Here is a 13,100-nt window from a genome sequence, read left to right as displayed (position 1 = left end):
AAAACCCATTAGGATTGCATAGGAAAGGGAAACCCAGACCAGATATGTAAAAATATTCATGCAAATGCCCTTTTAAAATATTATCAAGCAAAGGGGCTGGGGAGATGGCTCAGTGGAATAAGTGCTTCCCTGGCAAGCGCAAGGGCCTGAGTTCAATCCCTGGTTCCACCAAAAAAAAAAAAAAAAAAGAAATGGACACATTTAGTAACATGTGATAGAGGTGCTGGAAAGTCACTGCTTCAGGATGGGCAAAGACAAAGATACTCCAAAATATTATCAAGCAAAACATTAAATGAATAACAAACATTACAGACATTGCAGTTTGTTCTAGAAGTACAAGAAAGATTTATTATCATTCATAGATTTAAGGATAAAATGATCATTTCTGTATACATTGAAAAACAACTTTATACCTATTCTTAATTTTTAAATTCAAATAGAGTAGAAATTGGATAGTGGGTCTCATGCTGGGGTGGAAATCTCTGGAAGCTTTACCTCCGCTGGGAGGCGCAGTCCACAGCCGGCCTCTGTGATTCCCACCCCTGGTGTGCACCTAAGCGCACCCTCTCCCCCCAGGTGAGGAAAACCTGTAACTTGCTTCTAATCTGTGGAACATGGCGCAGCCAACTGGGTTTTTGCAGACACAGCAAGTCTCCCCTTCTGCTGAAACCTTGGTGTCTGATGAAACCAGGGGTAGTGCTGAAGCTGACAGACGCCTCCACTACGTACATAGATACTTACAGTGTTGTTTAGTGTATAAGAAAGGCTGAGGAAGCCTACCAAAATAGCTAGTCATAAGGTGCATAGTGTAACACTATCATAACAATCATTCAGAAGTTATAAATCGTATTTCTGGGATTTTCCTTTCTTTGATATTTTAAAGAGAATAAAAACAATAAAAAACATTAGAAATGATGCACAATTTCAAGCAGGTTTCCCTAGTGTAGTGGTTATCACACTCACCTCACACAGTTTCAAAAAACAAGACAGGAATTCAACAGTGGTTGTTATACTGCATATTGTTGTCTTCAAAGTTGGTGTTCAGATTACCAGACACAAGCACATAAAATTGGTCAGAAAATGAAGCATTAACTGTTTCTTTGAATAAACCAATAGAAAAAGCCAACCAGATAACTCAGCAGACTCAAGCACCTGCTTAGGCAGGCACAGGACTGAGGTTCAAGCCCTGGTGCGCCATGCTGGCCCCAACCCCGGGGCACACTGAGCCAGCAACTGAGACTGGTGTGGTGGCGCACACCCGTAATCCCGGGGCTTGGGAAGCTGAACACAGGAGGATCACTACGAGTCCGAGCTGTGTAGTGAGACCCTGTAGACCTTGTACTAAATACATAGAAAAATAAAATAAAATAATAGAAATTAGTAGTACATTTAGCTATAATATATATATTTTTTCTTTTTTCTTCGATAATTTTATTTAGAAATAGCAATGAGACTGTTTCAAACCAAACTGGTAGGACAGTTCCAGTAATTAACACATTGCATACTCTCTTCCTAGTGGTTAATTGCTGTACAAGATGCGGACATGATATCCTATGTACAAACACTATTACAACAAATCCCTCTATTCATTAAGAGAATGTAACTATGTATCTATCCTAACCATTTTGAATACACAGATTAAAATGGACATTCATTTATATATCCTCTTTTTTGTTTAGTTCCATCATTTGAATTATATATATATATATTTTTTCTTTTCTCCTTTCCCTCGACCCAGTTGTTCTTTCCTTTTGGGCAGCTTCTTTACCTTTTACAGCATCTGTTGTACTTTTCAGATTTTATTTACTCTTTCAGGTCCTTACACTAGGGAGACAATCTGACGTTGGAATTTTCATTTAATGTTTCAGACCACAGTTAGCCACAGATAATAGCAAAAGCACAGATAAGGGGACTGTGACTCTTTAGTAAGATCCCTGGTTCTCTATCCTGAGTGATCCTGACTGATCTGGCAGGTCCTCTAAAGAGCACTCAGGCGCTGGCTCCATGGTTCCCCTGTTGACCTCAAAGGAATCAGCACCACTCTTGGAGACAGCCATGTGGAAGAAATGGCAAGAAACATAGAGGCTGAGGACAGGGGCCCACAGCCAACAAGAAAATGGGGGCTTCCGTCTTCATGGCACAGGGAACTGAATTCTACCCACAGCCCCTTGAGCCTGAAGAGGGAGCTTCAGAAAGGAAGGCGCACCGTAGCCTTCTGGAGTCCTGAGCGCAGCCAGGTGCGGCACACCTGGATTTCAGGTGCCAAGAAGCCGCAGCAGCTGGCTGTCATGTGAGACCACCAAGCTTGAGGTAATTTGTTACACAGGAGCAGAACGCGACTGAATCATCAAAGTCAGTATCAGGACAGGGTGAGGTCACATTTCCATTGCTGCGACAAAATACTTGAGGGAGCCAACTTAAGGAGCAAAGACTTACTTTGGCTTCTGGTTGCCTGGCTCCATTGCATCTGAGCTGTGAAAAGGCTGGGCATCATGGCAGAGGGCATGTGGTGGACAGGCAGTCACCCCCACGTGATGCCTTGCACTGCCGCGGGCTCTGCCAGCAAAACCATCCTCCCTGGCTGCCGCCCTCAGCCATGAGCCTCTTAAGCTGCGCACAAAGATAAACTCCTCTTCTTTATAAAGTAGCCTGTCTCGAGTGTTTCACTGCAGTAGTACAGAGTGGACTAACATAAAATAATGGTAAATATGAAAGATCTATGTAAAGAACACTTTAAAGCATTAGTAAAATACAAAAAAAAAAGACTACTATATTTTAAATAAGAAGGTCCCAATGCAAAATATGTTTTCTTGAGTTAATTAAAAAACATAGTATTATCCCAGTGAAAATGCTAAAAATGCTTTTGTTGAGGCTTCTAAAGTACATTATGGAAGAAATAAATAGCCACAAGTCCTCTGAAAAGGAAGAACAATGAGTAGACAGCTAGTACGCTGGATGAAGGTACACTGTAAAGGCACCGATTCAAAGAAGGTGACTGTGAAGAGATAGTCCAGTGGATAAGTGGAAAAATTCTGGCATATATCTAAATATAAAAGAATGTATTATATGTTTAAAAAACAACTCAAAAGAAGTCATGTTGGCTATCCAATAAATGATTTGGGAACTGACTGAACTAGCTGAGAAAAAAGAAAAAAAAAAAAAAAAAAAAAAACAGAGCAAACACCTCACACCAGTATAAATTCCCAGTGGGCCAGAGATTCTTAAGTTTGTAATGAAAGCATAAAAATTCTGGAAGAGTTGCAAATGACTTGGTAGCCATGAGATGGGAAGGAGAAAGAAAATAAGCAAAGACAAATAACAAACTGTAAAAGTGGTTTGGGGGCTGGAGAGAGAGCTCAGTAGCGTAAGCACCTGTCTGGCAGGTGCAAGGTTCTGAGTTCAATCCCTGGCACCACCAAAACAATAAATAAATAACACTTTTTTAAAAGTAGTTTTCAACTCATATTCCCTAAATAAAAAAGAACATTTAGAAATCAGTTTGGGGAGGTTGAATAAAGGTCATATTACCTATTCCAAAATAAATTCAAAGTAAGAGCATTTACCATAATAGCAAACACTATAGAAATGGATAATTAGATATGTAAAAGCCCTTTCTTATTAAGTTTTGTTGTAAGTTACTGAAGAAATAAGTAGTTTATTCATGGATATAGTTTCCCCTGTATTATAGAAATGTGAATTCTCTTTAAATCCATTCACAAATCCAAGACAGTTCTAAATACGCTGGGGGTTATCTGTGGAAATTTACTGGCTGATACTAAAAGTTACCCAGCAAAGCCAAAGGCCTGAAGTAGACTGGAGTAGAGGCAGGAACTTGCCTCATCACTTATCAGACGTGATTCTAAAGCTGTTGGATGTAAGCAGTGTCAGGACACACAAACCTGGGGACAGAACAGCGCTGGACCTGGGCTGAGCCTTGGGGAGGGTGTGCAGACACGTGGGAAGCCTTGCACTGTGGCTGCTCGGTAGGTGATGGTGAGGAACTGAGCTATCCAGTCAGAAAAACATACTGAACCCTTTCACACTCTGCAACAAAAAAATTAACTCCAGATCGAATAAAAGCCCAAGTCTGAAACATAAAACTTTAAAGTTCTTTTAAAATCAGAGGAAATCTTTATGACCTTGGTGGGGCAGGACGTGATTTTTTAACACTCCAAGGGCACAAACTATAAGGGAAGAAGTTTGATTAGTGTGGCAGTCAAGGTCATTGGTTTTCTTTTAAATGGAAAATGCCTCTCTGAAATCACATAAGCAGAGTCTTGATTAAAGTGGTTTGATCAATTAATAAGTAGCGAACAAGCAAAGACAGGGAATGTGGACTCCTGAGAAAAACGAAGGGAAAAGGCAGGACTGACGCCACGTAATTTTGGGAGAGAACCCCAGGCTGACGATCAGGAGTGCTGGGTATGCGCCGCTGTTGCCCACGCCTTACCTGAAAGCCCCTGCGAAACCCCTTAATCGCCTTCGCTTACACCGCTCTCCTGTTTTGAAAACTACTACAATCACTGCAGCACGGAGTGCTCGTTCTCTCTGACCTGTATCGTTGAGTTGTTGGGGGAGTTAACCTGGGTGCGTGCCTCACAAGTCAGGTTAAGCAGACTTGGTTGATGCAACTTAAAGGTCGTTGCTTCGGAGTCCTCCATCAACTCTTCTGACTTTGCTGGAAAAGGAGGTGAGGAGGACATAGAATCGGTGCACTGATTCAGGGACTTTCCAGAATCCAGTTCTGCTCAGAGGCAGGTGAGGAAAGTAGGAAATTCAGGCTGATTGTTCAGAGTAGTGGCTTGCTGACTGTAGTCGACTGCATCCGTCTGGGCAAGCCCTTGCGGCTCTTGATCTTCAATTCCTTCGCAGTGTCCTCCTGGTACTTTCAGAAGACTTCTTGACCACCCCACTTGCAAAGAGCACTCTCTCTGAATGCTGAGTGTATTTGCTGGCTGATCATTTCATTCAGCATGTCTTAGTGGGTTTCGTTGTATTGTTGGCTTTTTATGTGTGTAGTCTGTCTTGCATCTGCCCTGCCAATTCCTCCATAATGAGGTTAGAGTTTTCTCTAAGCATTTTTTAATAGATGGTATCTAATCCTGAGCAAGTCTCTCAAACAAGTTTCACATTTCTAAAATGAAGATATGGCTTAGACTCTAACACAAGTGCCATTGTAGTTAAAATTGCTTCTATAGCAAACCCCACCCTTGACCTATAGTTTTTCCAAACCATCTTTAGAGCAAATTTCTAGTTCAAAGAAATAATATAGCAATTGGCTAGAGTTCATCTCATCATTGGACTTGTAAAGTACTTGCTTTTTGAACCAACCTGTGGCCATCTTGTGAGACACAGAAACAAGCATGTGAAAGCATTTGAGAATGGAAAAAGGCTTCTCAACGTGCAGCAATTCCTCGGCAGGCCACAGCACGAGTGCGTCTCTTTGTGCTCTTGACAAGACCATTCTGGACGGGCAGGCTGAGCTGTCCTGGCAGACGCCGACGAGTTATAGGGTACATGCTGCAGAACTGTACAGTAATTGGCTTTGAGGAGAGGAGAAATGAAGTAAAAATGCTTTCAAACACAATTACCAAATGAAGGGTTATTATAACAAATGTGATTCTGTATCAACATGTTCACAGAGAAACAATGGAAGAGACTGTAACAGGAAAATTTTTAACTCCCAGACTTATACTGTCAGTTACAAAATATTTATTGTAACTTACATTATGTATAAGTGATTTAACAAAATACATCATTGAAAAGTTTGCTTTTGTTATCCTTAAATTATAAAGATTCATCTGGTCTTCCTAGAACTGTTCTTTCCCCACTAACCATGCTTAGGGCTGTTTCCTTGGCTAAAGGCATTGCTTGTTGTAAAACACTGCTCCTGTTAGGTGCTGGTCCAGTGCCTCACCCTTGCAGTTCCTCATGGGTGTCCTGGGGTAGCCCAGGCTAGCTGAGTGCTAGAAGGCATCGGCACACTCACTTGGCGTAGGTGGCCAAGTCCCAGGCTGTGCTTTAGAGGCAGAGAAGTAGATTCAGCAGAGGAGGAGCCAGCTGGAAGCATTTATTGTTTATCACCATCAAAATCTGCTCATATTTTTCTGGATAGGTCAGCCCGATGACCTGTTGCTTTGGCACATGAACTAGATTAAATCAGCATGCTGCCCCCTGCATGTTGAGCGATTATTTTGGTATGTCTTGGATGTTGGAAGAAAATTTCCAAAATATGCCTCTGCTAGGGAAACAGGGCAATGGACTCGTTAATTTACATTCATCAATGAGGAATTTAAAACTTTTTTATCTTAAAAATGGCAGACATTTGGGAAAAATAGAAAAAAGGAAAACATAGTTTCACAACCCAACTTTAATAATACTTGAGTATATTTTAATTGGTTCTCTCTGTCCATTTTTTTCTAACCTTTTAATACAAATTTCAAGCATATAGCTAAGTCAAATGGATTTTACAGAAAACACTCAAAAGCTAGATTGTACTCTTAATGCCATATTCTATGGCAAACTTGCCCCATCTCATGTCTTCTAAATCCCTCAATCCATCCATGTGTCCAATTTATAAAATGCATTTCAAAATAATTGCCAATATTAGTTTGCTTCTCCCTAAATCATTCAGCACCCATTAATTAAGCTCCATATTTGATATGGTTTCTTCATGGGAGGTAAAATTTACATATTGATGTGCACAGCTTTGATGTGCCACAATTGAGTACCGACAGGTGTGCACACTCACCCTGCAAACCTCGGCAAAATTAACATCACAGGCATTGTCCTTATTGCATATCTTCAGTGTAATTTTGTTGACAATAGTTGTAATATTTTAAATTTCACTCTTTAATTCACCTTGAATTCATTTTGGCATTTGGATTTCAGCTGGAATCTTAAATGGCTTCTTTTCCTAACTGTATTGTCTTATTAGCATTCACTTCTTTCCTCCTTCACTGGCCTGAAGCTCTTCCTTACAGTTCTGCTCATGTGGTGTGTTGTGTTGAGTTCTCCACATACATTGTGCCACCTTTCATGGTCATGCTTAGATACTCTCTAGAAGTAGCAGTAGTCAAAATAAATATTCTTGCATTAAACAAAATGGATTTTTTTTTTTTTTTTTTTTGGAGGGATAGGGATCGAATCTAGGGCTTCATGCCTGCTAGTCAAGTGTGTGTTACCATTAGGGTATACTTCTGGTCCCAGCAAAGTGGCTTTGTTTTAGCCTCTGGAAAATTGGAGCCAAATGCCCAGATATCCTATGGGCCAAAACTTTTTCTGTTGCATTTAGGACCAGGTTTTTCATTTGCAGGTGGCCAGACACAGTAGCTGGTAGGAGCACTGTTCAGAAAGCCGTGTTCTGGGTCCCATACTCATGTATGCTTCCTCTTCTTCCATGCATATTTCTTCCAGTGGCTTGGGCAACATATGCTAGTGTAATGTTCCATTGTATACCTTTCTCTGCTAGAGGATACATTCAGAGTATGCATATTTAAAGTTTTCTACCAATTTAAATCACCAGTCTCCTACCCTGACACACTAACCACACAGCCACGAGACTATGCTTTCAGCAGGCGGTATGAGCTCAACCACCTGAACTGAAAGGGGAGAAATCCTGCTATGGTCCAGGATTGCAACAAGCAGTATGTTTTCTAACAGAGCTGTCCAACAGGGGCAGGAGTGGCTGCACAGTGGGCTTCCTGGGGCTGGACTCGGGCAGGACACACTGTCATGTGTGGCTAGGAAAGAATTCGTGCTCTGAAAGGTGGACAGTAGAGAGAGAAGGAGTCAGAATAGATTCTCTCTGTGTTCTGGTTCATCTAATGGTTGCTTTGGCATTTAGATTAGTGCTGAAGTAATGGGACTTTTTCTTTTTTAAAAAAACAGGATATAAAAGAAAAAAAGAAGTTCTGCAAGATGTACATGGAGGACCTCATGAAGGAAGCCACAGAAATCAACATGAAGAATGAAGCTCTGCAGAAGCTTTGGCCACAGATGTTCATTGAGCTTGTGAGGGACGCAGTCATAGAAATCCGCAATAAGAACTCCTACATGAAGCTCTGCCTGCAGCAGATAACAGACCAAAAATAGAAACAGCTCTGGGTTACAGTCCACTTTGGCAGTGTTATTTTTTCAGCTTTGAAAACATGCAGGTGAAGCCTGTTCCAATGACAGCGCTGTCCTATGGACTAGAAAGAGCAGCAGCAAAGCGTCATCGCCTGCTGGTCCAAAATGCAAAGGTGAAGAAGGAGAGCAGGAGAAGGGCAGGATTTTTTCACTTCCTGTGTGGGGCAGCCAAGTGGCCTCCAGGAGCGAGAGGCTTGGGGGTGAGGTGGCAGTGCCTCTGCTGGCCGGCGGCACGGCTGGCACCCTAAGTATGCAGGATTTGCTGGTGGCTTAGCATGAGTTGCTTCTACCTACTTTCCACTGATAATTTTCATTTGTTTGCTTTTTTATTTATGTCATGATTTCCAAGCCAGAACTATGCTCTTTTATATGAGTAAAGAATAAACTAAATAATTAGTTTTAAAAAAACAAACATGTGTTTGCTTCCTTAATGCAGTCAGCATTGTCTGGGTCCGGGAAGATGGCTCAGTAGAGCAAGCACAAGGGCCTGCCTGAGTTCAATCCCCGGTTCCACCAAAAAAAAAAGCATTGTCATGTTGTTGTTTACTGTTAGATAGGTCACCGAATGGGAGGAGGGCCCGTTCTTCAGGGGATGTTTGCTGGGCTCCGTGGGATTGTAGGTGGTAGGAAAGAAGTAAGAACCCACACTGTGTCAGGAGGGTAAGGACTGTTGCTGATTCTGGGCTTTGCAAATGAATGACTGTTTAATTAAGAATCTATCCAACTTCCTTCTTCTCCTTGCCTAACCCATCCCTGCCCTGCTTGCCCTTGACTGTCAAATGCATTCTCAGCCCCATCCCCACCCCCCACTGTCATGCTAAGAACCTAAAGCACCCAAGATCACAGCGCTCAGTGAATTGGCAGGGGGCCTGCCCAGCACCACAGGCTCCACCTAGGCCTTCTGCCTCAGGTGTTGACCATGGCCCATGGTCCTTCCCAGTCTGCTTGCTTGTTTTGCTGTTATGTTGAGGAGTCACAAATGAGTGAAGACAATCCATACTGCAAAATACTAAATATGGTACACTAACATGGAACGCGAGTGAACACATGAATGGAATAATATTGAGGACATGTATACAAAAAGTACAAACATTGGCTGGATTCATACCAATCTGTATTTCTTATGTTTTTTGTTGTACTATTTTTCATTGTCCTAAAATATTTTTTAAAAATAACATGTAGTGGCCAGGGAGATGGCTCAGTGGAATAAGCACTTCCCTGGCAAGCGTAAGGGCCTGAGTTCAATCCCCGGTTTCGCAAAAAAAAAAAAAAAACAAACAAACATGTAGAGAATCAACTTCAGGAGGGAAAAAGAGCAAGAATCAAATAAGAAACCTCTTGAGAGGGTATTAATTTATACCGATCTAGGCAAGAGCTAGAGATGACTCAAACCAACGACGAATAGGGGAGTTGTCAGGAAATGGTTGGATCTTGAGTACATTCTCGAGGAAGAACCAACACGATTGACTGATAGGTTAGCTGTGTGCTATGAGAGTCAGGAGACAGTGGTAGTGCGTAGGTTTTGGGCTTGGGCATCTGCAAAGATCCAGTTGTCATCAACTGAGATGGGAGCTAGCTATGAATGGAGCTTCTTTTGAGAGAAAGAGTAGGGATTCCATCTTGCACATGTTGAGTTTGAGACAGTTGTGAAATACTCAAGCGCAGGTACTAAGTAGGTATGGACACAGGAGTTGAGAGAGAGATGTGGGTTGGGCTAGAGGGTAACGTTTGTAGTCCTTCGGACATAGGAGTACTTGCTGTGTTATCTTTAAGAGAATAGGACTGTCTTTGTTTAAATGATAGTCATAATATTTCCCTTTTAATTTAGATTTATCTAAGGTTTCTCTTTATATAGCACATGTGTGAAGTACATCATGTTTACAGTCCTTGTGAGGAATTTCTAAGGTTTCTTACATAGTCATATCTCATTCTTTGCTTTATGATTTGTTTAACTGTAATTATGCTTATTCAGAGAGTAGATAATAACTCATCTGTATCTTCCATACTTTAATTCCATGCTTATCTATTAGTCATTGTTTTATGACAGACTAGAACATGTCCTGGTCATTGCTGCTTTTGGAAGAATTGAGTTTTGTTCTCCCTGCTCCTAGATTGTTTAATCAGATATTCTTAGGGAGGAAAAAAAGGAGGGGAGGAAAGGAAGAGAAAAAAAAGGGAAGGAGGAGGATGTACAGGGAAGGGAGGAAGACAAGGATCTGGCTAGTTAGCAAGGCAAAGTACAGAATAGAATAAAAAGAGACTTCCCGGGAAAACATAAAGTTTAACAATAAAAAGTGACTTCCCAGGAAAACATGAAGTTTAAACCTTGAAGAACAAAGGTTAGTTTTCCTAACCTGCTTTTCTGGGTCAGCTGGAGATAGAGTGGTGGCTACTGCCAAGAAGTTTGGAGCCAAGTTTGGAATTTGATCACAGCAATGTGGTTAACTCTTATTGATGGGATATTTGTTATCCTTGATCCTAATTTTCCCTTCATGTTTATGTTTTCCCGGCTCATTCTACGTGTCTTTCATTGTAAGCTATCGCAATTCCTATATGGAAAGAGCTAAAGTAAATTCAAAGCGCAGAAGAATGAATGACTTCTAAGGAGTAAGTCCTCCCTGGGGAGTGGAACAGTTTGCACTTTCTCTTCAAGAAACAATGAAACTATTTACTAATTCTTCTAGCAGGCCTGCTAAATCTCCAAAGTCAGATGAACTTCTTCTCTTCGTTGACCTTGAAATATTCCATCATGCAAAAGTGCCAGAGAATAGTATCTGAAATAAATACCCTCCAACCACCACCAAGTATAACACAGCTTAATATTTTCCACATTTGTTTCCGATTTTTAAACTAACACATGGGAAGTAGAGCTGGCGCGTACTCCCTTCCCCGTCCCTAAAGGTAACCACTATACTGATTTCATGTTTATTATTCGTTCATGTTTTCTTACTATTCTTTTCTTTATACATAAATGGATAAGGAGTTTGAGTGTTTGTGTTTTGTGATTTATATGATATCTTACAATATCTTAGCCTGTATCTTTTTTGCTCTGTGTTATGTTTCTCAGGCTCACCTTCATTGATTATAATAGCTCTTTCATTTTCATTGCTATTTGATATTCACTTGTATGGCCAGTGCCCAATTCAAGGCCCCCTGTTGGCGGGCCTCAAGAGATTTCTAGTTTAGAACCAGAACAGATGACACTGCTTTGAATACAACTGTTCCCACGCATGTTTGAGGGGCACACAATTAGTTGTGGAAGTCCTGGGCCTTGTGTACACATTCGGCTGTGGTCTATATTGTCACATTGTTTTCTGAAATGATTTGCATCAAATTCTCTCATAAACAGGGATATGCAAGTTCCAGTCACCCCATGGACTCACGAACAACTAGAATTTTCAATTTTGGCCATCTGATGTGTGAATGAATGTGTGTGTGTGTGTGTGTGTGCACGCATGTGTGTGTGTGTGTAGCTGGTGACTTTTATGCAAGAGGGTTTTTTCCCTTAAGATGACCTTTTTTGTTTAATGGGGAAAAATGTATTTAGAATTAGCCAGCTGGACTCAGTTTGGATGATCGCAATTTTGTTGGCAGCATCCAGTGCCTCATAATCAGGAGCCAGTCAAGCATGTGCCTTCTTCTCTCCATCAGGCCCGATTAAGGGTATTGACCTTGGCAATATCGATGTCATAGAGCTTCTTTACAGCTTGTTTGATTTGGTGCTTATTGGCTTTGACATCCACAATGAACATGAGTGTGTTGCTGTCCTCGATCTTTTTCATGGCTGACTCTGTGGTCGGGGGAACTTGATGATGGCATAGCGGTCAAGCTTGTTTCTCCTGGAGGCGCTCTGCTGAGGGTATCTGGGCTGCCTCCGGAGCCGCAATGTCTTGGGACGGTGGAAGGTGGGTGACATTCGTGTCTTCTTTTTGTAGCTGTGGATGCCTTTCAGCATGGCCTTCTTGGCCTTCAAAGCTTTTGCTTTGGCTTCAGTTTTGGGAGGGGCAGGGACTTCCTTCTTCACCTTTGGCGCCGTCTTGGTAAAAAGGCCAACACGACTTTTATGTATAGTGAAACACACTGGGGTGTCCATCTGAGTTGTGAAAATACAGCTGGTATCCCAGCTATGATATAAGACGTTTAAATTACTTCAGAAAAGTTCTTTCTGTCCACCCTTAACCCTCCCCTCTAAGCACCTATTACCCTAATTGTTTTTTCCATTGTTTTATCTGTTCTGGAACTTCTTCTAAATAGAACTATCCAATGTATACTATTTTGTGTCTATATTCTTTTACCCAATATCATGTTTATGGGAATAGCCCACATTGTTTTATGTGTCATAATTCATTTTTTATTGCTTGTTATAATGATAGCATAATTTGTTTATCCATTTTGTTGGGTTGTTTCCAATACGGGACTCTTTTGAATGTAGACATTTTTATACAAATCCTTTCATGCTGTAGAATTGCTGGGTCATAGAATAGCTGTAAGTTTAACTTCATAAGAAACTGCCATAGAGCACATAATTTCATACTCTCTCCAGCAACATATGGAAGATCCTAAGAGCATCATGCATTTGCCAACATTCATTGTTGTTAGCTTTAAAAAAAAACTTTTCTCATTATTTTATGTGGTTACACTTAGTCATCTCATTGTTGTTTTAATTTTATTTTCCCTGATGTAAATTTGTGTTGGTCATACTTTATGTGTTTGTGGGAGATAAGAGTTTAGGGCTGTTGCTTGCTTTCTTAAAACTAGTGTTCATTTGTCTAAATTCTTTATATGGTCTAGATACTTTAATTTTAAATTATAACAAAGTCCAAGCTGGGGAGATAGCTCAGTGGCATAAGTGCTTGCCTGGCAAGCTCAAGGTCCTGAGTTCTGATCCCTGGTACCAAAAATAAATAAAGTCCAATTCATCCGTTTTTAAGTGTCAGGTGCTTTTTTATGACCTTAAAATAGTTTGTCTA

At 41.0% G+C, this 13,100-nt stretch overlaps 1 protein-coding gene across 3 annotated transcripts in view; it reads left to right on the top strand.

Moving 5' to 3' along the window:
* The window catches only part of Lrrc49 (leucine rich repeat containing 49), a 157,242-nt gene extending 148,698 nt beyond the window's left edge, over window positions 1-8,544 (top strand). For 2 of the 3 annotated variants that reach the window (XM_023712689.1, XM_004628769.2), the window contains one exon: window positions 7,891-8,544. In XM_023712689.1, the coding sequence (XP_023568457.1) occupies window positions 7,891-8,094 (204 nt within the window). In that variant the 3' untranslated portion in view covers window positions 8,095-8,544. The remainder of the gene's footprint in view (window positions 1-7,890) is intronic. The other variant, XM_004628770.2, reaches the window with a different exon arrangement.
* The last annotated feature ends 4,556 nt before the right edge of the window (window positions 8,545-13,100 follow it).

Source organism: Octodon degus, unplaced genomic scaffold, assembly GCF_000260255.1.
Source record: "Octodon degus isolate 3935 unplaced genomic scaffold, OctDeg1.0 scaffold00026, whole genome shotgun sequence".
Classification (NCBI taxonomy): Eukaryota; Metazoa; Chordata; class Mammalia; order Rodentia; family Octodontidae; genus Octodon; species Octodon degus.
This window is presented reverse-complemented; position numbering and strand designations above follow the sequence as displayed.